The sequence below is a fragment of the Onychomys torridus genome, chromosome 5, assembly GCF_903995425.1.
Source record: "Onychomys torridus chromosome 5, mOncTor1.1, whole genome shotgun sequence".
NCBI lineage: Eukaryota > Metazoa > Chordata > Mammalia > Rodentia > Cricetidae > Onychomys > Onychomys torridus.
Window position 1 is genome coordinate 15,505,939 of NC_050447.1, and position 26,099 is coordinate 15,532,037.

At 42.5% G+C, this 26,099-nt stretch overlaps 1 protein-coding gene across 1 annotated transcript in view; it reads left to right on the forward strand.

Annotated features, from left to right (window-relative positions):
* The first annotated feature begins 2,738 nt into the window (after positions 1-2,738).
* Heatr3 (HEAT repeat containing 3) overlaps positions 2,739-26,099 on the forward strand; it is a 37,622-nt gene continuing 14,261 nt past the window's right edge. The window contains 11 exon segments of the mRNA XM_036188147.1: positions 2,739-3,043; positions 3,148-3,320; positions 5,768-5,855; positions 7,795-7,907; positions 10,197-10,306; positions 13,790-13,930; positions 15,898-16,175; positions 23,070-23,160; positions 23,258-23,415; positions 23,610-23,692; positions 24,689-24,825. Coding sequence (XP_036044040.1) covers positions 2,903-3,043; positions 3,148-3,320; positions 5,768-5,855; positions 7,795-7,907; positions 10,197-10,306; positions 13,790-13,930; positions 15,898-16,175; positions 23,070-23,160; positions 23,258-23,415; positions 23,610-23,692; positions 24,689-24,825 — 1,513 coding nt within the window. The 5' untranslated portion in view covers positions 2,739-2,902.

Consider the following 26,099-nt stretch of genomic DNA (forward strand, 5'->3'; position numbering starts at 1 on the left):
GACTTCAGCAGATTGCTGCACTGCTAATACAGGCTACCAATGCATCTTCCCTGCAGGGAGCTCCCTGACTAGTAGGGTCAGCATGCAGATATACCTTTTTCTGTGTATACTTTTTGGAAACTCTGGTGCTGGAACCCAGAGCCTTGCACTTGCTAGGTAATAACTTTTTTTTTTTTTTTTTTTTTTTGAGCTGAGGATCAAACCCAGGGCCTTGAGCTTGCTAGGCAAGCGCTCTACCACTGAGCTAAATCCCCAACCTAGGTAATCACTCTTAACACCAATGCTCATCCCCAGTCCCCATGTGCACACATTTGCTGACAGTTTTGGATGATTCAGAAACATACCAGCACACAAAATATATGGAGGGCCCATGGTAATGTATCTGCTGGGACAGTAGGGAGAGTGAGGACAATAGACCAGGCCCCATAAATTGGCCATTTTTAGATACCTCCTATCTCTCCAGAATACATCCCTACCCATAAGAAAACAACAACAAAAATTTAGTTAATATAAAGGTTGATGGAAAGAACCAATTCTACAAAGTAGTCCTCTGATCACCACATAAACAAGGAGGCATGTGTGCCCACACACATCACATACTTTTAGAAATGTGTTGTTAAGCAGGATGCTGGTGGTGCATGCCTCTAATTCCAGCACTCAACAAGCAGAGGCAGGTGGACAGATCTCTATGAGTTCAAGGTCAGCTGGTCTATAGAGTGAGTTCTAAAACAACCAGGGCTATACAGAGAAACCCTGTATCAAAAGAACAAACAAAAAAATTTTGTTAGATCAATATTTTACAACAATCTTTTCTTTGCAACAGCTCTGTGTAGCTCTGGCTGTCCTGAAACTCCTGATGTAGACCAGGCTGACCCGGAACTCAGAAATCCACCTGCCTCTTCCTCCTAAGTGCTGGGATTAAAGACGTGCAACACCATCACCCAGCTATACAAACATCTTTATGTCAAGCTTGTCTCAAGAAAAGAAGCTCAAACCCTAGCACAATAAAACAGGCTGGTTAAAAGTCACTAGGCTCATTCTAAAACTGGCAACTAAGGGTGGCTGGGGAGCGGCTCCTAAGAACAGCAAATAAAGCTTATTTTTTTATTATTATTATTATTATTATTATTATTATTATTATTATTATTGGATGGGCATTCACTATGTAGTCAGTTGGTCTGAAACTCACTCACTACATGTCCCCAGCTGGTCTCAAACTCACAGAGATCCACATACCTTTGCCCTTCCGGTGCTGGGATTAAAAATATGTGCCACTGTGCCCTCCTCCCTTGTTCTGGCCTTGGAGACAAGGTCTTGCTGTTTAATCTTGCCTGGCACCAAGCCAGTTATTCAGCTTTCCCATAGTAAAGATTTTGAATTATATTTTCCCTTGCACATGCCCACAAAGAAACAATAGAAACATGTTTATACCTCATCTAAATCCTAATTTTGATCCATCTTGATTGCATGTCCTGATCTTTCTTTTTCTTTTTGGTTTTCCGAGACAGGGTTTCTCTGTGTAGCTTTCCTAGAACTCGATTTGTAGACCAGGCTGGCCTGGAACTCATAGAGATCCGCCTGGCTCTGCCTCCCGAGTGCTGAGATTAAAGGCGTGCGCCACCAGCTTGCTAGGCAAGCGCTCTACCACTGAGCTAAATCCCTAGCCCCTGATCTTTCTTGATTATGTCTCTTTGTTCATTTAAGGAAGTGAATGACAATTGTGTGCCAAGTTAGTGTTGGGAATACAGTGTTGTGTGGGAATGGGTATCTTGTCCTCATAAGATGTGATTTTTCAGCTGGGAAAACAGCAACTACATATAGAAATAGAAAGGAACAATTCTTCATTGTGCTTTGAAGTAAAAGAACAGGGTGTGTCTCTCGAGAGACCTGTCTCTGATTGAAGTCAGAAAGGTACCCATAAAGAAGTGCCTCTTGGCCGGGCAGTGGTGGTACACACCTTTAATCCCTGAACTCAGGAGGCAGAGGCAGGTGGAGCTCTGTGATTTCTTGGCCAGCCTGGGCTACAGAGTGAGTTCCAGGACAGCCAGGGCAACAGAGAAACCCTATCTCCAACAACAAAAAAAGGGGGGGGGCTCCTGTGTCCACTAATTTATGGGGTTGGGGAAAGAGGCTTATGCAAAACCCTAGGACCTAAAGAGCATCATTAAAGACAAGGACACAGGAGTGAAGTGAGATGAGGCAGCCTAGCTGAGATTTTGAAAAGTATCCTCAGAGGAAGAGAAGCCACTGAAAGATTTTGAAAGGGACAGTGAATATTATAAGAACCATGGAAAGCTCTTTGGGAAAGATCACAGAGTGGACATGGAAAGACCATATGATCAGGACAAGTGAAGACTACTTTGGACTATGGGTATGGCAGGAAGTTTGTGTCCAGATAAGAGATTAAGAAAATAAAATATCTATTTGGTGCTCCATGGGTTCTTTGCACCTTCAAGACTGAGAGGCTTGAACTTCCCATCCAGGAGCTTCACTTATGTGATTATTTCCTAATCATGGCATAGGAAGGAATGTTATCTTACTTGATAGACAGTCTACTCCTTGTAGATAGGTTACACTGAGACAAAACTTTTCTTTTGAACAGCTGAATTAAAAGCCTAGCGCTTCTAATGTGTTAACATTCCCAGTGAAGCCCAGGGCTCCACCCGCTGTCAGAGATGGCCCCGCCCACACTGCTTTACACGCACGCGCACTCCCTGCCCTCGCTGCCGACGCGCCGTGCGCAAGCGCGAAGCTTTTCCATGTGTCTTCAGGCCGTCATCCCCGCCCGGCTGAGGAGAGAGACTCCAAGTAGCGTCGGACACTAGGAGCCTTCACGGGCTCGGCGGCCCCATCGCCTGTTGCTGTCTTCCTCTCCCGGTCTCTCACCGCAGCCTCCGTCGCCATGGGTAAGAGTCGGACGAAGCGCTTCAAGCGACCTCAGTTCTCCCCTACCGGTAGCTGTCAGGCCGAGGCGGCGGCCGCGGCGAACGGGACTGAAGACGAGGAGGAAGACGACGGGCCGGCGGCGGAGCTTCTGGAAAAGGTGGGACCAGGGCTGGGGCGGCTTGCGGCAGGGCGCCCGCGGGAGCGGTGCAGGGCGCGCGTGCTCACTGCCCACCTCTGACGCTGACGTCTTGGTTCCCGCAGCTCCAGCACCCGAGCGCCGAGGTCCGCGAGTGCGCCTGCGCGGGGCTGGCCCGGCTCGTGCAGCAGCGGCCGGCGCTGCCGGACCTAGCGCGCCGCGATGCGGTGCGCCGGCTCGGGCCGCTGCTCCTGGACTCCAGTCTGGCGGTCAGGGAGACGGCCGCCGGAGCTCTGAGGTGAGTCGGAGAGGGCCTGAGGCGGTGTCCCTGCGAGCTCACCAACCCACCACACCCTCTCCCGGTGCGTTCTCCACCTCTGGAGGGAGGAAAACCTGCCTGTGAGCTCAGGATTGCAGCGGATAGAGATGGGAGTCCAGGTTCCGAAGGACTCCAGGACCCACAGACCACACACCATTGTAGCTTCCTGGCTGCTTCACCTGTCCTCAAACGTGATGCACATTTCCCCCCTCCAAAACCCGCCATAGGGTCCCTGATTGAATGAAGTCTTCCAGTCTGTGCTCTAAGTATACCGATATTGCGGCATGCAGGATGTTAAGCAGGACAGCCAAAGATCCTTGTCATTGCAGGAGCTCATTGAGAGGGTGTCTGGAAACTAGCAAAAAGTCAAAACAGTGTTCATGAGACGTGCTGTGTAAAAGAGAGGGGAAGTTGAACTGGGGTGTCCTCTAGCTGGCATTTGTAAACGGAGACCGGAAGAGCAGAGAACCAGGCATGGGAAAAATAGGGTGAGACACGCATCGGTTATGGGAGGAACAGCTATGCCAGAGAAGAGAGGCAGAGGGCAGATTGACACTGCACAGAAGTTAATGTGCCTGAGGAGAGGAGGTGGGAATTCAAGTTGCTGAGGCTGAGTTGAAGGATTTGTTCTAAACCAGAGTGGTGAAGTCGACCTTTTAAAAAAGCCACTCTGATGACTGCAGAGAATGAGCTGTAGAGGGGGCAGGGTCTTAACATTTGTACTCTGGTAGATTTGCCTGTGTGCACTATGTTTCAGTTAAATATGGATGGAGTGCCTGTGTGCCAGTCATTGGACTAGGCTTGGGGAATGGTGTACTGAGGAAGACAGACATAATTTCTGTGCTTAATAAATCTTAAGTCTAGGGAGCTGGAGAGATGGCTCAGAGGCTATTCTTCCAGAGGTCCTGAGTTCAATTCCCAGCAACCACATGGTGGCTCACAACCATCTGTAATGAGATCAGGTTCCCTCTTGTGGCCTGCAGGCATACATGCAGGTAGAACACTGCATACATAATAAATAAATAAATAAATAAATAAATAAATAAATAAATAAATCTTTTTTAAAAAATCTTAAGTCTATTGAAGAAGATTTCTGTTAATAATCTATTGATTATTGCCTGATGTGGTTGTGCATGCCTTTAATCCCATCACTTGGGGGTAGCTGGAGTTTTCTCCAGTCCCACTTGGGCCCGCAGCCACTCAGACCCAAGTAAACACACAGAGACTAGATTACTTATAAACTGTATGGTTGTGGCAGGCTTCTTGCTATCTAGTTCTTGTATATTAAATTAACCCATTTCTATTCATCTATAAGTTGCCACATGACTTGTGGCTTTCCGGTACTTTACATCTTGCTTCTCATGGCGGCAGCTGGCAGTGTCTCTTCACTCAGCTTTCTACCTCCCAGAATTATGCTCTCTGCTTATCCTGCCTATACTATACTTCCTGCCCGGCTACTGGCCAATCAGCGTTTTATTTATCAATCATTCAGAGCAACACATTCACAGCATACAGAAAGACATCCCCAGCACTTGGGGAAGAAAGGCAGGCTGATCTCTTGGGTTTAAGGCCAGCCTGGTCTACAGAGCGAGTTCCAGGATAGCCAGGGCTATCCAGGGAAACCCTGTCTCAGGGGGAAAAAAATCTATTGATTATTATTAACCAAACAATCCATATATGTATAAATATAGCCAATAGTAATTGCAGAGCATTTTGTTAGTGAGGGTATGGTGGTTTGAATAAGAAAGCCTGTGAGAGCCACATATATTTAAATGCTTAGTCACCAGGGAGCGGCACTAATTGAAAAGGATTAAGAGGTATGGCCAGCCAGGCAGTGGTTGTGCTTGACATTAATCTCAGAACTGTGGAGGTAGAGGCAGGTGGATCTCTGAGTTTGAGGTCAGCCTGGTCTACAGAGCAAGTTCTAGGGTAGCCAAGGCTAGACAGAATTCTTGTCTTGAAAAACAAAAACAAACAAACCAAAAAAAACCCTTCTTTTTGGAGTATAGATGTGGGTTTCCTGGATGAGGTGTATCACTGCAGATGGGCTTCAAGGTTTCAAAAAGTCTACACCAGCCCAAGTCTGTCCATGGATCAGGATGTAGCTCTCAGCTACTGCTCCAGTGCCATGCTTCCAACCATGATGATAATGGACTAAGCCTCTGAAACTGTAAATCAGCCTCAATTAAATGCTTTCCTTCTAAAGAGTTGCCTTAGTCAAGTCTTTTCTAAGCAATAGAACAGTGACTAAGACAATGGCAAAGTTATTTGTTTCGATAAGGAGCAAGACAGTTCTCCAGCATATGACAAATACATTTTTTCCTCTGAAACCTTAACTGTAGGTAATCATGTAATATATTTTGGAGCTTAGTAGTATTTTGTGATGTGTGACTATAAAGTTAAACCTGTTTAAATTTCTTACGTAGAAATCTCAGTGCTTGCGGAGGTTTTGAAGTTTGTGATGATATGGTGGCTAAGGATGTCATGACACCCTTGGTGGCACTGCTGAGAGAGGTATGTGGTATTTAACGAAGCCTGAATGATGGCTTCTAAGTGGAGACAGTTTGGGTGGATCCCCCAGTCCTTTGATGTCATTTGTCCCTTTAAACAATGTGGCAGTTTCATTTCCTTTCCTGGAAACTAACAGTACACAGGCATCACTAATACCAATCTCTAATATTGTGTCTCTGCTACCCTTATGATGATTAGAAGAGCCATTTTTAAAACTATGTACACTTACCCCTTTAGAATTCAAATTTCTTTATCGCTCTGTCATGTATGTATTTAATTTAGTCTTCACAGCAGTCCTATGAGACCAGGTTTTTTTCCCCTTCCTTTTTTTTGTGGTGCTGGAGATGGAACTCAGATCTTTGTGCCACCTAAAGTCAGGTGCTTTACTAGTCAACTGTACCCCAAGTCCAAGGCAGGTATTATTACTCCTGTTTATATGATGATAGGCCCAAGGCACAGACATTATGAACGTCTAAAGATCATGTTAGCCGGGTGGCAGTGGTGCACGCCTTTAATCCCAGCACTTGGAAGGCAGAGCCAGATAGATCTCTGTGAGTTCGAGGCCAGCCTGGTCTACAGAGCAAGATCCAGGACAGGCACCAAAACTACACAGAGAAACCCTGTCTGGGGAAAAAAAAAAAAAACAGAACAAAAGGATTATGTTGCACCCTCGTGTCTAATATCACACTGTTCATATTATATGATGTAGCTCATTGGTGAAGGATGATGGGCTCCTACAGTCCCCTTGGCCTGTCATGCCTTCCTTGCACCTTTCTGCAGATATCCAATCTTCACCTGATGCAGCATGAAAGACCCAGTGTTGATGTGAGGCATCAGTCCTGTTCCCTTTAGAGTAGAGATTCTAGAATCACTGGAGGTGATTTTGCCCCATGGGGACATTTGGCACTATACTGCTGGCATCCAGTGAGTAGAGGTCAGAGATGCTATAGAACCTCCTTCCATGCAGAGGGTAGGCTCCCATAAGAAGTCCAAGACTCAAAGAGAGTGTTTTAGAGAGTGCTGTGTATTATACTTGAAGCAGATCTGCACAGAGGTTAAGGGCGTCAGCTTTGAGGCTGGAATGTCTGCAACGGAAGGCCAGCTTCACCATGTATTTATTCAGCTGTATCTTCATCAGCTTCTTTGTATCTTATTTTCCTACTTATATTGAGACATAAAGGTTAATAGTTGACCTGCCTCATAAGTTTGTTGTGAGGATTAATAACTTAATATAAGAAAAATGCTCAAAACAGTATTTAGGGGGGTGTTGTACAGATAGTAACTTTTATTTCTTTGTTATCTCTCTTTTATCATATTAGGAAAAATATATTGATTTTGTACTTTCATATAAAATGTTGGACTCTACACATATCAAACCTTAAGGACCTTTCTTGTCTGAGTTTCTTGCCAAAGGGATTTTTTAAAAGTTTTTATTTTATTTTGTTTATTGTGTGAATGAATGTCATGTGTGCGGGGGTGCCTTCAAAAGCCAGAAGAAAGTGCCAGATCCCTTGGAGCTGGGGTTACATGTAGTTGTGTGCCAACTTGTGTGGAAAGTGGAAACTGAGTCCGGGTCTCCTGAAAGGATAGTACACACCCTTCCTCTGGACAAACAGGATACTTCTCCTCCCAACCCCCCAAGGTTTCTTTTTGTAGCCCTCCTTGTCCTGGAATTCACTCTGTAGACAAGGCTGGCCTTGAACTCAGATCCACCTGCTTTTGCCTCCTAAGTGTGTACTACTACCGCCAGGTCAGAGTGTCCTCTTAACTGAACCATCCCCAAGGCATGCATCATTTTGAGAAATGTACTTATGACCATATGTTGGGTTTGTTAACCACTATAATTTCAGGTGTTTTTGCTTTTGTAATTCTTTACTATTATTAGCTTTTTTGCTTAATTAATCTTTTGAACCAGTGTGCTAATCATGTCATTTGGTTGCAGTGTAGCACTGGACTGGATTCAAATGAGATGTCTCCTCAGGAGAAAGCCGATAAGAACAGAAATTCTGTTGAGAGCATAGCCAATGAGGCTGTAAACGTGCTGTGGAATATATGGTAAGGTGCCTTCCAGGGACAGCCTCCGCCCTGCTCAGCATCACTGCTCAGCATCACTGCTCAGCATCACTGCTCAGCATCACTGCTGTTCTTTCTGTTACCATGTAGGAACCTCTTGTAACTGTGGGGCTGATCCTTACTAGGTGGTAGGTAAGATCTGGTGACATGAGATTCATCCTCCTGGTCAGCCCAGTGTGCACCTGCTTTGTTGTCTGGAATGAAAAAGGACCACAGACATTGGCTGATGCTTTTTGTCTACTGCTATGATAGTGACTGTTTGGATAGGAAGTAAATTCCCAAGAGGAACTCTAGAATTGAGTAGGAACAAGGCCACTGGTTTCCATGTTGCTGGTGCTGGTTAGGATAGAGTGGACCTCGGCCGGGAATGACAGTAGCTAGAAAGAAAGCCTGGAAGCACTGTTTTTATTTTATGTCTAGAATTATAGCAGAATTATAGCTACTTATTTTCAGTGGGGGGCAATTAAAATACTGACCTAAAAGCAGTGTTTTTTAGAATATAAGATTGAGTTAGACCTTGAAAAGCTGCCTACATTCCAGTCTGAGTCTGCCTGAAATTTCATCTTAAACTAGTAGGTACATTCCATCCCACCAGAAAAAGATTTGAGAAAATGGCTTTTCCCCTTTTCTTTTTAGTTTTTCCTTTTTTTTCTTTCCTTTCTTCCTTCTCTCCGTTTCTCTCTCCCTTTTTTCTGCCCTCCCCCCCCCCTTTTGTTAAAGGGTCTTACTATGTAATGTTGGCTGGTTTTGAACTCATGATCCCCTTACCTTAGTCTTCTGACTGCTTGGGATTACAGACTGGCTAAAAGAAATGGTACATGATCATCTAATGAGTGCTTTTCCATGCACCATCAATCTTTTACTTTATGTAACATAATTTTGTTGTTTGGAACCCTGGGCCTCATGCCTGCTAAGCACTAAATACATGTTATACCACTGTAGTTTATCTCACTAAATTGTAATTTTTAAAAACAAAATTACTAATTTTAGTTATGTTTATGTGTGTGGGTGTATGCATATGAGTGCTGGTACCCTCCCAGATCAGAGATCTGGAGTTAGAGATGGTTATGAGCCTCCAGATAATGGTGCTGGGAATTGAACTCTACAAAAACAGCACTCTGAACCTCTGAGTCATTTTTCCAGCTCTTTTTATTTTTATTTTTTGAGATAGGTGTAGTCCAGGTTAGCCTGGGACTTGCTATGTAGCTAAGAATGACCTTGAATTCCTGGTCCCTTTGTTCCTGTTTCCCTTGTCCTGGGCTTACAGGTATGAACTACCACACGTGGCTTGAACTGGGAGTTTCAAGAATATTTTCTTTGAAAAGAGCCCAATATATCTATCTCCAAAGTAAATATATTGTCTTGAGTGCCTGTGAGTACACACTTTACAATGTACAGTTATCCACTTATAGTTATCATAACTCCTAGACTTTTGTTTCCCAGTTTACATTTTTTTATTGATACATGCTTTGCCTTCTTGACTGTAGTTCAGTACTGAAATAGCTAGGTAGCTAACAGAAAAAAAATTTTCTTGGATAGTATGTTTAATAATGTAGTCACCTGTTAGCTCTGTTAGAATGTTATGTGTATATGCTTACATTGAGATTATTTTCTGGAAATGAGTAAAATTATTCATCCCTTATACCCTGATTTTAGTGTGTATGCTTGTAAGTGGTATTGATAACTTTTTATTTTAAAAGTTCTATGATTTCAAAACTAATTACTTAGAGAAATTTCTCTACAGATTGAAAACTCTGCTTGATGAAATTATAATGTCAGTCTAGGAGTGAGTAAAATATGTTTTTTCAATTAAAAATGTTGTTTTTTATGTGATAGAGGCTTTTGTCCTTACGTGAACTCATTATTATTGAGTGATTGTGGAGGAACAACTGTATGCACAAGGAGCTGAGGCCCTGGGCCGGGTACTACTCCAGACAGGATGCAGAATTTCAGACGGCTTGCCTCACCTATGGGTCTTGGGTTTTCTTAAATCTATAAAGTGGGAAGTTGGATGAGATGATCTGAGGCTTCCTTCAGCTCTAAGCTTCTCTAAAGAGGGATCAACAGAAAGATCCCACTCTGATGGAAATGAAACACTGGTAGATGGTTGTTGTGTACAGTGAATAAGAATGGCCATTTTTTTCTTTATAAGTGTTTGACTTCTGATCATTGATATTTATAAAGCATAATTATTTTTTTCATAGACTTCTGTGGTTGATTTCTTAATGTTAAGATATGAATAGTAAAACTTATTTTTCCCCTTCAATTTAGTGAATGCAGTAGTAGAGCAGTGTCTATATTCAACAAAGAAGGGTGTTTGGAGATTGTATTAAAGTACTTACGTAGGTTCCCCACCAGTGTTGACCTGGCTGTTTCTGTAGGTAAGTGAAGAAAGTGTTCATTTGTTATTCATGTGTTGCCTTGTTCAGGACAGCATGTCTGCTATGCAGCAGTGATTCCTGACTTACTGTTACTAGGTATCTAAGTGTAGAATAGAGTTCTGTTTGTAAAGATTCCTTTAAGTCTATGGCTTAAACTTAACAATTCTACAGGGTTTGGTTGTTTTTGTTGTTGTTGTGGGTTTTTTGTTTTGTTTTTGAGACAGGGCCTAACTCTGTAGCTCTGACTGGTCTGGAACTTGGAGTATAGACCAGGCTAACCTCTCGTGCTCAGATATCTGACTCCTGGGTGCTGGGTTAAAAGTTGTGTGCCACCATGCCCTGGTCGATTCTGCATTGTTTTCTTCTGAAAGGGAGGAAGGCAATTATGTGAGTATATGTAGTGTGTTACTTCTTAGAAGCCTTTATTCTTAGCCAGGTGATAGTGGCGCACAGCTGCATAGGGATCTCTGAGTTCAAGACCAGCCTGATCTACAGAATGAGTTCCAGGACACTCAGGAATACACAGAGAAACCCTCAAAAAGCAAACAAATAGAAAAGCCTTTATTCTTGAAGTTTTCATCTCTATTTACTAAGAAACAGAAATAATAATCAGGCCTTTGTGCCAAAATTATTTGGAATCTAGCCTTGCTTAAATGTTTTATACGACTGTCTCTGACTTACAAAGAATTCTTATAGGTTTTGGGGGAACGAGCAGGCAGGGAAGTTGTAAAAGAAGTGATCGAGCTTTCAGTTAGGCCATTGCCCTTTCATGGGAGCTGAGGACATGGAATCCACACTTGCCTTTAGCTTCCTACCTCCTCTGTGTTGGGCCAGAGAGCCATTGAGAACCCTCAGTTCAGCAGTAGGAGGAAGCAGAAACCAGAGAGTAGGCAGCTAGGCAGAATTCTGGGTGCAGACAGAGAAACACTTGAAAGGGCTTCTTCTCTGCCCAGCTCCCCTTTATTAATTATGTATATTTCTAGAAAGGGAAGAACTATATTCCTTTTAGCACTGCTTCTCCTGGGTTCAGTAGATACTTTTTTTTTTTTTCTTTTCTTTCTTTCTTTTGGTTTTTCAAGACAGGGTTTCTCTGTGTGGCCCTGGCTGTCCTGGAACTCCTCTGTAGACCAGGCTGGCCTTGAACTCACAGAGATCTGCTTGCCTCTGCCTCCTGAGTGCTGGGATTAAAGGCGTGTGCCACCACCACCTGGCTGATACTTTTTTCTTATTCAAGTTACTCTGTTTTTATATGTGTGTGTGTGTGTGTGTGTGTGTGTGTGTGTGTGTGTGTGTGTAAGCTGTGTGTGTTGGAGTGCCTAAGAGGTCATCAGAGGCTGGAGTTAACAAGCAGTTGTGAGCTGTCAGATGTGGGTGCTGGGAACTGAACCTACATCCTCTATAAGAGCACAGGTGCTCTTGACAGCTCAGCATCTGTTCTTTTTTAGCCCTGACTGGCCTGCAACTTGCTCTGTAGACCAGGCTGGCCTTAAATTCACCTGCTTCTTCAGTGCTAGGATTAAAGGTGTATACTACCATGCCTGGCTCTCAAGATACTTTTAGGAGACCAAAAAGGGAAAACAAAAATAAAATAGTGGAATAGTAGTGAAATAATAGTGGAATAAATAGTGGAAAAATTTAAAAGATCAATTTGTCAAATGTAGGGGGTAGTGTTGTAAGTGGGGATTTTAGAAAGAGCTCACTGGTTTAGAAATATTGTAATAAGAGAATTTCAGGCAGGTTAGTTCATAGATTTTTAGGAAAAAATATAGGTCTGAGGCTGGAGAGATGATTTAAGGGTTAGGAGTATGTACTGCACTTGCAGAACCTAAGTGTAGTTCCCAGCCCCACATCCTGCTCCTCACAGTTGCCTTTAATCCCAGCACCTGGGAGGCAGAGGCAGGTAGATCTGCATAGCAAGGTCCAGGACAGCTAGAGCTACATAGTAAGACCCTGTCTTAAAAAGGAAAAAGAAGGGGCTAGACAGATGTCTCAGTGGTTAAGAGCACTGGCTTTTCTTCCAGAGGACCTGGGTTCAATTTCCCAGCACCCACATGGCAGCTCACAACTGTCTGTAACTCCAGTTCCAGGGGATTTGACACCCTCACACTGATGTACATAAAATAAAATTAAATAACTTTTTAAAAAAAATCCATTCTCTCCCTCGCTGTGGGCTCCAAAGATAGAGCTCAGGTTGTCAGCCTTTTGAGGGAAGCACTCACTGGCCCCAGTTCTTTTTGCTCTAATGAACTCCCCCCCCCCCCCCCCCCCTGCAGTGAGTCATCATAAGTCATTTTGAAGTGTATCTTAGTGTTTTCTTGCTGTATTTAACTAGATTGATGGTTTTATAAACAAAAGTTTTGCAACTAAAGTAACACATACAGTAAAGTGAATTCATAGAGTTCTGTCCTGTACAGAATAATTTTTGAAGTTATGTTTATTATAGCATTCATAGTTTATCTTTCCTTTTTGTTGTTTAGATGTTGAGGTGGTTGTTTTGCTGTACCGTGCTGGGGACCCAGAGCTTTGTTCATGCTAAGCAAGCACTCTGTCATTGAGCTTTTATTCCAGCTCCTTTGTCTTGTCTTTTGCTAAAGTGACTAACATTAGTCCCTTAACACAATACATTTAGATGTAAGTATGTGTGTTGATGTGTACATACATATCTCTGCACATAGATGCATTCTGGGATCCAAATTAGATGCCAGCAGTACCCCATGTTTTATTTTTTACTTCAGATTTACTTAGTTTGTGTGTATGAGTGTATGCGTACCATGTGCATTCCTGGTACCTTAGAGGTCAGAAGAGAGAGTTGGATCCCCTGAAACTGGAGTTACAAATGGTTGTGAACCTTCATATGGGTGCAGAGAACCAAACCCAGGTCCTTTGCAAGAGCAGTAAGTACTTTTTTTGTTTTAGTTTTTCAAGACAGGGTTTCTCTGTTTAGTCTTTGATGTCCTAGAACTAACTCACTTTGTAGACCAGGCTGGCCTTGAATTCATAGATAGCCTTCTGAATGCTGGGATTAAAGAATACTGATATTAAAGTCACACACCACTACACTCATCTACTTTTTTTCTTAAATAATCGTAACGTATAAGGTCATTGTGACCACAGTGCCTAAGACCTCAGGTTTGTTCTTAGCAACAGAACTACCGTTAAGCATGTAGTGCCTGGACTAGAAACTTGATCATAAGCTTCCTGCTACTGGCCTATGATAAGTGTATAAACTGAAGATATTTATAGTAATTTAGCATTGCTACAACATTTAAGAGCCCTTTAAGTTAGTCTATGAGAGTATAGTTCTGTAAAAGAATTAGAAGTTTAGCTCTGATGGTTGTGAAGCCTCTTTTGTGTGTACCATCCTTGAAGTAAAGCCTGTATATCTAAAGAAGTAGATGTATCTAGAAATTGTAAAGAATGCACATTTTTGTATGAGTTATACTGGTGTAAATTATCCTAAAATTGTTGATTTTTGTCTTATAGCATACTGCTTACAGACAGTAACCGAAGATAACCCAGAGCTCCTGAAGTCTTTTGATGGCACAGCACTGCGTGTGCTGGAGTCTGCTTTGCTTTGTCCTGTCACCTCTATGGAGTACATTCTGCTAAAGACACTGGTGGCAGGTAAGGTTTAGCCAAATGATATAGTAACTTGTATGGATAGCAGTGGGGGCCAAGATTCAGCCTTCCTTCATTTTACCACTCCAGCTCTGTGATTTGTCTGGTCTGAAGATCTTAGTATTAGATCAGGACTTACCTGACACGGTTCTCCATAGTTATGAAGCCTTCTAGAATAGATGTTTCCATTTCTAAAAAATTACTGTCTTTTTATTTTCAGGTTTTTGTTTGTTTGTTTTTGTTTTGTTTTTCAAGACAGGATTTCTCTATAGCCCTGGCTATCTATCCTGCAACTTGATCTGAGACCAAGCTGGCCTCAAATTCAGAGGTCTGCTTGCCTCTGCCTCCAGAGTGATAGGATTAAAGGTGTGCACCACCACTGCCCTGTGTATCTCTTCTTTTTACACGTATGTGTGGTTGTGTGGGCTTATGTGTCCCACATGGTATTATACAAAGCATGTTGTTGCATAGCCTAATTTCCAGATCTCTTCATCCTGCAAAGTGAAATTTTATCTACTAAATGAGAACTTTTCCTAACTCTGCTCCCCTTTCTCATCTCTGATCAACACCGTTCTGCTGTGGATATGACTACTGAAAAAAATTAACCTTACACACAAATAGAATCACTTGTATCTGTCCCTTTATTTGGGGGGGGGGGGGCATAGCCTAAGGTCTCCAAGGTTGTCTACATAGTGAAATACATCAGTACTATTTCTTTTTAATTTTTGAGACAAGGTCTGATGTAGCCCAGGTGGGCCTCAAACTTACTATATAGTATGATGACTGCAAACTTCCTATACCTTGAATGCTAGGAGTATAGGTGTGCACCACCACATCCAATTTATGCAGTGTTGGAGATCAAACCCAGGGCTGTGTGCATGCTAAGCAAGCACTCTACTGACTGAGCTATATTCCAGCTCATTTTTTTCTTTTTCATGCTGAAATAGTATTCTAGGGTGTGTGTGTGTGTGTGTGTGTGTGTGTGTGTGTGTGTGTGTGTGTGTGTATGAGAGAGAGAGACTCTTGGGTGTTGTTGTTGTTGTTTGGTTTTTGAGGTAGGGTCTCTCCATAGCCGTGGCTGTTCTGGAAGTCACTCTCTATTTGTGTTTTCATTCTCAGATGGGCATCTGTGTGATTTTCACCATTTAGCTATTGTTAATCATGCCACAGTGACCATGACTAGTTTTGTCTAGCCTCTGCGTTCAGTATTTTTAGTTATGCCTAGGTGGTATTTTTATTTTATCATCACTTTTTTGGAGATAGGGTCTCATATGGCTACAACTTGCATTGTAGCTGAAATTGACCTGGAACTTGTGATCCTCCTGCCTTCACCTCCCGAGTGCTAGGATTGCTGGTGTACAGTACCAGCCCTGGTATTGCAGTCCTAGGGGTTGAACCCAGAGTCTTGTGCATACTGGGCAAGCATTCTACCAACTAAGCTGCCATTCACTTTAAAAAATTATTTTGATTTCTTCCTGGAAGCACAATTTTATTTTGATAGGAAAATGCCAAGAACTTGCAGTCCATCTTTTACATGAGATTTTGGAGGGTTAATAACATCCTAGTACCCTTGGGATCTAAGAAGCTGCAGAGAAGAGTAGCTTAGGTGAAGATGGAGGAAGAGGGCTTGCTTTCTGTCATTTTAAAAGAGACTTGATCAGAGTCTCTGGGTATGCACTGTTCTATACCAGAGAAAGGTGTGTGTGCCAAGGCAGGATGAACAAAGGCAATGAGGTTGGATATTTTGAAATCACACCAAAGCCTAAAGACTCAGCCCTGTGGAAACTCTTTTTTTCCCCTCACTACTATATAATATTATGTTGTTCCATTTAGTTATACTTCATTTCTTTTTACTATTTAAAATTTCCCTTTATTATACCAAAATCAGTTTCTCTATTACCTTGTCAGTGTTAGAACCCATTTTTAATAAGGATTCCACAGGCAATTTCTTTGTCTTTATTACTTTTTCCCAGGCACAATATGGAACCTAAAGGACATTATTCCATCTAAGAGTCAGGCAGAAATCATAAATGCCATATTGAAGATCTTGTCTGAAGTTCTGGAGGTGAACGCTGCTGACACAGTCATTCAGATGAAGGAGGCTGAAACCCAGCGATTAAAAACAGCTGCCGAGACTGAGGACATACTAGCAAATGCTAATGGTGATGGTTTGGTTGAAGATGATGAAATGGAGGAAATTCCCCATAAAAGAAAACTCAGAAGGAAAACGTTTATTTCCGATTTACTTCCAGTAAGTCAGAATGATGTTCAACATGAATTAATACATCTATTTTTTTTTTAAACCGGTGTCGGTAGCATTATAGAACAATACTATAGCCTATTTTTTAGTAAAAGTCATATTTTCCTGTTGATTCTCATTATGGCATTAGAAATATACCCCTGTAGAAGAAACAAACAAAAAATGTCTAAAGTGAGATCTTTCTGTGTGGGAGCTTTAATTTGGGGTAACCTAACCCAAATACCTGGCTTCCTGACGCTGTCCATTCCAGTTACCCATTGCCTCCCAGGCTGTTTTCACACTGATCCCACTCTGCTGAGTTTGTCCCTTGAATTCTTATCTTTTTATTTTAGTATTTATCTTTAGCAGAGCAATAGGCCAAACCTTTTTTCCCCCTCTGCCATCAGGCTGAGCAGAAGAGGCTAGGGAATGTGTGGTGTCTTTATGCTGGTGTGTGTTGGTGAGGGTGCACAGTTGTGAATATTTCAGCTGAGAAAGTGTAGCTGGACCCATGCTTTGGAAGAATGTTTTCCTCCAGGAGGTGAGAATATAGGAAGGCAAGGAAGACCCAGATGGGGTCTGCTCATGTGTATTCCATGCTGTACGAGCCACAGACAGGATTCTTCAGTCATGTTTTCTGCACTCGGGGATCCTTGTTTTTAGGAAAACAGACACATAAGCCTGTGGTTGTGAGCCCTGTGCTAAGAACAGTGTTAGAATAGTGATCAAATTCCTGACATTTCTGTCAACTTGGTACATGTGACTAATCTCAGATGGGAGAGTGAAGGAGAAAGCTATTGGCGATGACACAGGCCAACTGAGCTGTGTGAAATGGTGAAGTAAGAGAATTGTGAAGCTGGGGTAATGTTTAGAGAGAGCACTCAGCTGGCAGGAAGAGCAGGAGCCTGCTAAGGAAAGTTGACAAGCCTCAGCTAGGAGAATACAGTTCACATCCTCTCATGGGACAGTGCCAGGGCCGGCTTGTCTTGATTCACATGAAATGAGTTGAAATTAATTGTCTTGAGTCAACATCATACAGTTCTGATGAGTTTATATGTAGAATTCTTTAAATCAAATATAGCTCAAAGTATTTTCTTATAGATGGTTTGCTTGTTTATTTTATTTTGTTTTAGCTGCCCTACTAGGTGGGATTACAAGTGTCCAACTCTTACATTCTTGAAGACTTATGAAGCATAGTTTTATGGTTTTTTAAAAATTATTATGTTTTATTGGAAAGGAGAAGGCACATGCATGCCATAGAACATGTGTGGAAGTCAGAGGACAACTTGTAGGAATCAGTTCTTTTTTCTACCATGTGGTACCTGGGTTTAAACACAGGTAATGAGGCTTGGCAGCAGGAGTCTTTAACCACTGAACCATTTGTCTCACCTGCATAATTTAATCTTAGTGTTTTAAAGAAATCAAGCTTTTTATATATAGAACAGTTACATGAACAACCAAAGCATTGTGTTAAGTGAGAAGGCCATTTTATCCTCAAGTTGCTTATAGACCAGAAGATGCCCTAAAAATCATAGCACCTCCTCTTTGAACACAGCACATGTATTGGAGCCTCAGATTTAATCCTTGTCTCACTTTGCGTCAGCATTATTGAAAACCAGCAACAGTGGAGGGAAGCACAGCCGAACACCTTGTCCAGAGGGAGGCATGTCTGAGGAACCTAGTAGAGTTTCTTGGAATGTCATGGGTTGGTTGAAGGGTAGACCTGGAATGTGCTTGTGTGTGGAGAGTGGGGGTGCGATGCATTGTGCTTTCAGCTGGCGCTGTGGTATTCTCTGCTGTCCTGATGGATCCAGGTGTGCTGCTTTTCTACTCTGTCTGCCCACCAGAGGTTGACGTTGTTCTGAGACAGTCTGCCTGTGGCTGACTTCAAACTCTTAAGTCTTCACCTCTGGAATGTTGGATTTCCACGACACTTATCTTCAGAAATGGAAATTGCTGTTAGCTTGTCAAGGAACCCTGAAGGATCTGGAATTCTTGCTAGGAGTTGGTGTCATTCACGTGTGACTCCTTGTCTGGCTTCCAGGAGGCTCTAAAAGGAGTAAGGGAAGGAGAAACCCTCCCTCTGCCAAGATGGAGGTAGAACATCACGGCTTAAAACATAACTGGTGATTCAGTTTAACGTACTGCCCTCCTGGGATTACAGATCTGACCATTCATGTTAGCCAGATGTATTTCCTTAAGTATTATTTTAAAATGGAGGGACTGTGGGTGGGGGGAGCTTACTCAGTGGGTGTGAGCACTTGCTCTGTAAGCATGAAGACTTAAGCTCAAATACCCAGAACTTATGTAGAAAGCCAAGCATGGCTACATGTGCTTGTAATTCCAGTCTTAGGGGTGCAGACAGATGGCTCCTCAGAACTCAGTAGCCAGCAAGTCTAGCCAAAACAGTAGGCTTGTGTATTGGAGTGGTGAGGGAATGACAAGGAAGGATCCAGTAGTCTGGACTCTCAGCTGAAGAAACTGCAGGACCCTCGAATCTCATTATGTTTGTTATATAGAGTTGTACAGAGGAGTTATTACATACATACATATTATGTATTATTACATACAGCTGAATAAAGAGGTGGAGTTATTACATCCAGATAAACAAGGAGACAAGTTTAATTCTGGTAGGATCAGTCTCTGTAGCTTAGCAATTTCAGGCCATAAACATCCAAGGGCAGAAAGCTATGGTGGACATGTTCTGTACACACTGTCAATATCTACACATGGGTTAGAAGGAAAGACTTTGCCATTTCTCTGTGGGTCTGAGGTTCTGAGGTCCTTTGCCTATATCAAAATTATACATTCACTCACTCAGGACTTTCTCTGCTCCTACACCCTGTCTCAAGGCAATGAGGTAGGGCATGATAGAGGAAGCCAGCTTCACCCTGTGTGTGAGTACTGTACACTCATGTGCCTTCACTATTTACATATGACATGCACACAGAGGGGCTGAGGATAGTGTCAGTAGTAGAATGCATACTAACTATGTTTAAGTCCCTAGGTTTAATATTGGCACAGTTAGAGAGAAATAAAATTTTGAGCTCAATAAAGTACATTGTTTTCTCAAAGCAAAAATTGCTTTTAAAGCCTTAACTCATTACCTTAGATAATTAACATGCAAGTAGGTAGCCAGCCAGCATTTAGGTGCCAGTAGAGTGCTAGGTGTCAGACTCTAACGGTCTAGGAGCACCAACTCTCAGTAAGCTGAGATCCTTCAGACTGCCTGTAGGTCTGCTGGAGTCCTGTCAATTTGAAACCTTCAATTGCATCATTAAACTTAAGAAGGCATAACACAGATATGTAAAGAAAAGGACAATTTTGTTTTCTGGTTTTTGAGACAGGGTTTCTCTATGTAACAACCCTAGCTGTCCTGGAACTCACTTTGTTGACCAGGCTGACCTGGAATTCACCAAGATCCTTCTGCCTCTGCCTCCCAAGTGCTGGGATTAAAGGTGTGCACCACCACTATGCTGTGAAAAGAGCGATTTTTTTTTTTTTTTTTTTTTAGCTGAGGATCAAACCAGGGCCTTGCGCTTGCTAGGCAAGCACTCTACCACTGAGCTAAATCCCCAAATCCCCAACTCCGAAAAGAGCAATTTTTAATACACACAGGAATAGTCCCTCCTTAGCTCCCAGGCTTGTCATTTATGCAGTCTGGTGTTTTATTTCATGTGTACCTCAACATTCAGTTGCCCCTTCTGCTCCTGGATGCTGTAAGGTATTCTTTATGTCAGTTGTTAACAGTAAGAAGTAGAGGAGCCGGGCGGAGGTGCCGCATACCTTTAACCCCAGCATTCAGGAGGCAGAGGTGGATCTCTGTGAGTTCCAGGCCAGCCTGGTCTACAGAGCGAGTTCTAAGACAGGCACCAAAGCTACACAGAAAAACCCTGTCTCAAAAAAACCAAAAACCAAACAAACAAACAAAAACAAACAAACAAACAAAAAAAAAAAACAGAGTAAAAGAATGCTCTCAGCAGAAATTACATAAAAGGGAAGCTAATCTCAGACTTTCTTCTAACATGGATCTGTATACATTTTAAGTAAGAGAATCCAAAGATCCAAAGCAAATCTATTTAGTGACAGTCTATTCTTAGCTTAGCTGAACATCACACACATAGAAATGGTTTTTATACACAGTGTGAGTAGAAGAAATATGGAATATAAATTCAGGGATTGCTGTTAGATTAGCAGTCTGTTTTTGATTTTTTAAAAATATACTTTATTTTATGTGCACATTTATCTGTGAGGGTGTTAGATCCTCTGGAACTGGAGTTATAAACAGTTGTAAGCTGACATGTGGGTGCTGGGAATTGAACCTGGGTCCTCTGGAAGAGTAGCCAGTGCTCCTAACCACAGAGCCATCTCTCCAGCCCCTGTTTTTTATTTTTGTGGGGGGAGGGTGCTAGGGACTGAACCTATCTCTCTCTCTCTCTCTCTCTCTCTCTCTCTCTCTCTCTCTCTCTCTCTCTCTCTCTCTCTCACACACACACACACACACACACACACACACACAAAATGCATTCTATCAGCCGTCCTTCATTTTTGTTAGATAATATAGGCTAAAGTTATAGTTAAGTTTTTAGACAAAGCATTTGTTGGTGAGGTTTTATTTTTGAGACAGTGTCACTATGTAGTTCTGGCTGACCTGGAACTTGCTGTGTAAACCAGGCTGGCCTCAAGCTCACAGAGATCCATTTGCCTCTGCTTCCTGAGTGCTGGGATCAAAGGTGTGTGCCACCATGCCTGGCTCATTAGTTGCATTTTAAATGAGCACAAACATTCTGGAAAGGAAAATGGTAATGCATCATAAGACATATAGTAGTATTTTTAACTTTGGACCCAGTAAGTATGAGGAAATAAGATACATATATGTATATATCCAAAGGGAATTTATACATATCCACAGGGAATTGGCTCTAACTCAGGTTCCACCCTACCCCAGGTTCCAAATCCTCAGCTGTTTAGTTCTTCATATCAAATTGCATGTTATTTACATCCACTTATACACATCCTCACACAGCTTTCAGTCATCTTTAGATTAGGTTTTTGCTTGTTGGTTTTGTTTTGTTTTAATATAGGGCCTCATATATCCCAGGCCAGTCTCAAATTTTCTGTGTAGCCAGAGGATGACCTGTTATTTCTAATCTTGTCTTCACTTTCCAAGTGCTATGATTATAGGCATATGTCACCATGCCCAGGTTGTATAGTCTTGGAGATCTTACCCAAGGCTTTGTGCATAATAGGCAGGCATTCTACCAACTGAGCTATATGCTTGGCCATCTTTGAATTCTTTTTTTTTTTTAAAGATTTATTTATTATGCATATAGCATGTATGACTGCAGGCCAGAAGAGGGCACCAGATCTCATTACAGATGGCTGAAGCCACCATGTGGTTGCTGGGAATTGAACTCAGGACCTCTGGAAGAGCAGTCAATGATCTAAAGCTCTGAGCCATGTCTCCAGGCCCCATCTTTGAATTCTTAACAATATGTAATACAGTGTGGGATAAGAAGGGATTTTGTTTTGCTAGCTTACTTAATTGCATTTAGTGCTAAGGATCAGACCCAGGGCTTTGCACATTCTTTGCAAACACTTTTCCACTGAGTTATACCTCCAGCCCTTTTAGTAAAATGTAATTGCTATATATATAGTTCTATTACTTATAGAATACTGATAAGTACAGATGCAGTTTTCCCCAGGTATTTTCGGTCTTAGGCTGAGACGGAAAGGTTGAGCCCCAGAATTTGAGCTCTTCCTCTCCCAACATATAATATAGCAAGAGTTTTTAGCAAGGAAGAAAAAAGATGGAAATTCATTAACTCCATGAATACAAAGACTAGAGGTATGGGAGACTGGCTATAATCCAAAATACTCACATCATGTGATTATAGTAGATCCACTTAGTGAAATTTTGTTTAGTCATTAAAAAAGACAGTTTGAGGGGTTGGGGATTTAGGTCAGTGGTAGAGCACTTGAAGGCTCTGGGTTTGGTCCTCAGCTCTGAAAAAAAAATAGTTTGAATTTGTAAAAAATAAAGTACATGTTATTTTCAAGGTTATTCCACTCACAATAGGATATCAGTGTGGCTGATTGACTTTTTACAAGCAATTTAAGAATTAAGGTTTATAGTAAGTTTATATTGATCATTTTAAAAAATTAATTGATAAAATTTATGTTTTTAGAGAAAAATGTCTTAATTTTCTCTCTCTTTTTTTTTTTGGTTTGGTCTTTTTTTGAGACGGGGTTTATCTGTGTAATAGTCCTGGCTGTCCTGGAACTCACTTTGTAGACCAGGCTGACCTTGAACTCAGAGATCTGCCTGCTTCTGCCTCCCAAGTTCAGCTACTTCTTAGCACATAAGTCAAGATTCAAGGTGAATATTTTTGTTCTCTCTTATGAAGCCTGTGATAGATGGAACCCAGTTAACAAAGACTTGCTCTATTGGACCAAGAGGAAATCACAGTGCTCACTTGTGCCCCTGTAGTTTTTTTCAACCTACTTCAGCCCCTGTATACCCTATTCCACATGCAGAAATTATCCAGTAGACTTCCATTAAGGAAATTGATACAAAACTGATACTTGACTTTTTTTTTTTTTTTTTTTGGTTTTTCAAAACAGGGTTTCTCTGTGTAGCTTTGCACCTTTCCTGGATCTCCCTCTGTAGCCCAGGCTGGCCTCGAACTCCCAGAGATCCGCCTGCCTCTGCCTCCCGAGTGCTGGGATTAAAGGTGTGCGCCACCACCGCCCGGCCGATACTTGATTTTTATTTATTTTTTTATTTATTTTCTATTTATTTATTTATTTATTTTTGAGCTGAGGATCGAACCCAGAGCCTTGCGCTTGCTAGGCAAACGCTCTACCACTGAGCTAAACCCCCAACCCTTTATTTTTATTTTTTAGCCTACTGACAAGGAGCTTCGAGAGACCATGGCATTGCTGACAGCTCAGCAGACGGCTCTGGAAGTCATTGTCAACATGTGCTGCAGTGAAGGTTTGCTCCCTGCTTACACTGGCCGTCCCCCACCCCAAGGGGAGCTTCCATGGGCGTTTTTGATGCCCCAGTTGTATCTGGTTTGCTCTCTCCTCAGACCCCTCAGATGAGGAGTGGGAAGAACTTTCTAGTAGTGATGAAAGTGAGGCCTTCATGGAGAACTCCCTCAGTGAGTGCAGCGGGCAGCTGCTGTCCCCGTTGTGCCTGTCCCATGAGATTCACACAGCCCTCACCACCTGCCTCATCCCAAAGAAGGTAATCTAGCTTCAGCCTGGCCTCAGGGCGGGGTGAGCGGGAGCTGGCGGCTTGGATGTAAAGCAGAACTGACAGATCTAGAAATGCACACGTTCTGACCACGCTAACTTGTAAACAGTAAGTCTGACTTTATAGAGAAGTCCTCTTTAAGATGATCTCCCTTTTATCTTTTTCTGTTTCCCTTTCCAACCTAGGTTTTTGAGAAAACCGCTTCACCAAACAGTGTTGCCATTGACATATGTTCTAGGAATCCTACTTGGAAACCTTTGATTAGGAAGTAAGAACCTACTTTCCATTTCAAACATTTATCATTTTATCATTAAGTGAAATGTTGGAATATTGAATAGAAAATGCCCAAGACAGCCGTGGTTTGTACACTGGAGAAGTTTGTGCCCCTGTGTGCTGGGATACCAGGGTGAGAATGAATATTCACAGCAGTGTGCGTCATCGTTGCCCCAGCTTGGAAACAGCCTTGATGTCTGTCATGGTCATATGTGTAAGAAGTTGACATTCAGCAGTGAAGAGGATCTGAACTGGAACCTCTCACAACACAGCAGAACTTACTGTGTTGAGCAGCACGAGTGAGACACAGAGCACACATCTGGCGACACTATGGACGTATACCAAATGACTCTCCTGTGAAAAAGCAAGGAAGAAAGCAGGCCTGGGGTGCGGGTCTGTAACCTCAGCTACCTGAGGCTGAAGTGGGAGGGTGACAAGTTCAAGCTCTGCCTGGGAAGCCTGTTGAGAGCCTGTCCTCAGGTTTTTTAAAAGTCAAAAGTGGCTGAGTTCAGGGTAGAGTGCTTGTCTAGCATGAGTGGTACCTGGTATCAGTCCCTTGGACAGCAAACTGTAAATAAAAATGAAAACATAAAAGCAAGGAGTTTGCTGTCGAAGGCTGAATAGAGACTTACCACGCACAGTGAGTTGTGTCATAGCACGTGAGTGCTCAGGCACCTTGATTGGCAGATTAGCAGTTCACATTATTCTTTGTGACCTGCCCCAGACCCTCTTGAATTGGTAGGTACTCTTAATTAGAGTCTGAAGCTTAGGTTAAAAATTGGCACTGAGCCAGACATGGAGGGCATAACTCTAATCCCAGTATTCAAGAGGATCACAAATTCAAAGCCTACCTAGACTTCATAGTGGGCTCTAGGGTAGCCTGGGGCACAAAGCAGATGCTGTGCCATAATGAACGAAAGTACAAATCGCTAGACCCATAGAATTCCAGTACATTAGCTTTACAGAAACACACTGTCCACTCTCTTTGCAGATTGAACACTATTCAGTGTAGAGCCCTTACGTGTCTCCAGAGTCTTGTGTCTCTCCTGGACCTGGACCATCTTGGAGGAGCCCCAGCTCTTCAGACACTTGCACAGCACCTGTCACAACTTCTTTTTTCTCAGCCAGGTAAATATTAAACATTACTGTGAAAGACTACTTGAACATAGCAGAACTTTGAAGGATCAGAACTTGAACTCTGTAAATGGAGTGTTATCATAGTTAACCTGCAGAAACCTTTCCCAGACACTTTCAGTCATGTATTATTGCCAATGACAGTCAGGAGGTGCCAGTAGGGTGTGTGTGTGTGTGTGTGTGTGTGTGTGTGTGTGTTTGTGTATTTTAAAATTAATGTCAGTCTGAGCAGTGGCAACCCACACCTTTAACCCCAGCATTTGGAAGGCAGAGAGGCAGAGGATCTCCTGAGTTCCAGGCCAGCCTGGTCTATAGAGTGAGTTCCAGGACAACCAGGACTACACATACACACACACAAAGCTGTCTCAAAAAAACAGAATAAATAATTAAATTAATGTCAAGCCAATTTAAAATGAGTCATAGGTATCAGGTCTTCATTAGGGTATTTGAGAGTTTTATTAGGAGGAAGTGAGTGGGGGACCCTATTGAGAGAGCAGAGCAGAGAGCTCTTTTTTTTTTTTTTTTTTTTTTTTTTTTTAATTTGAGGATTTCATGCATGCATTTGTTTCTATCCCCAACTCCACCTGTGTTCCCCCTATTGCCCTCTCTTAAATTCATGACCCCTTCTATGTTTATTCCTACTACAAACATACACAAGAACATAGACACAATGCACTGGTCTAGTCAGTGCTGAACCACCTGCATGTACTAAGGGCTGACCAGAGAGGACTGTGCTCTTATCCTTGAAAAACCAAACAAACAGAAGAGAGAACTGTTTCTCCCTCTGTCAGCAGCCATTAGCTGTAGCTTCTCAGCTAAAGGTAGGGCCTTGTGAAATTTTCCTCCGTTCTTGTTGGCACATCAACTGGTGTTTGCTGGTCTTGTGCTGGCAGTATTTTGCTGAGAGTTCATAGGAGCAACATCCCTGTCTTCTCTAGAAGAAACTATCTTGCAGCAGTCATCCTGCTCCTCAGTCTCTTATAGTCTTTCCTTCCCCCTGTAATGTTGCCTGAGCTTTAGGTGTGGGAGTTGGGTTATAGATGTCCCTCCCATTGACAGCTGAGCACTCCATGGTTATTTATTCTTTGCATTTTTGACCAGTTGTAGATCTCTACTAGTTTCTGCCTGCTGCAAAAAGAAGCTTTAATGAGATATGAGATCAGCACTTACTTATGCGTATAAGGATAAGCATTTAGAAGGCAGGTGGAAACTATTACTTTAGTAATATGGTAGGAGTAGGTTCACCTCTAGGGCCTATGTCCTCTCCA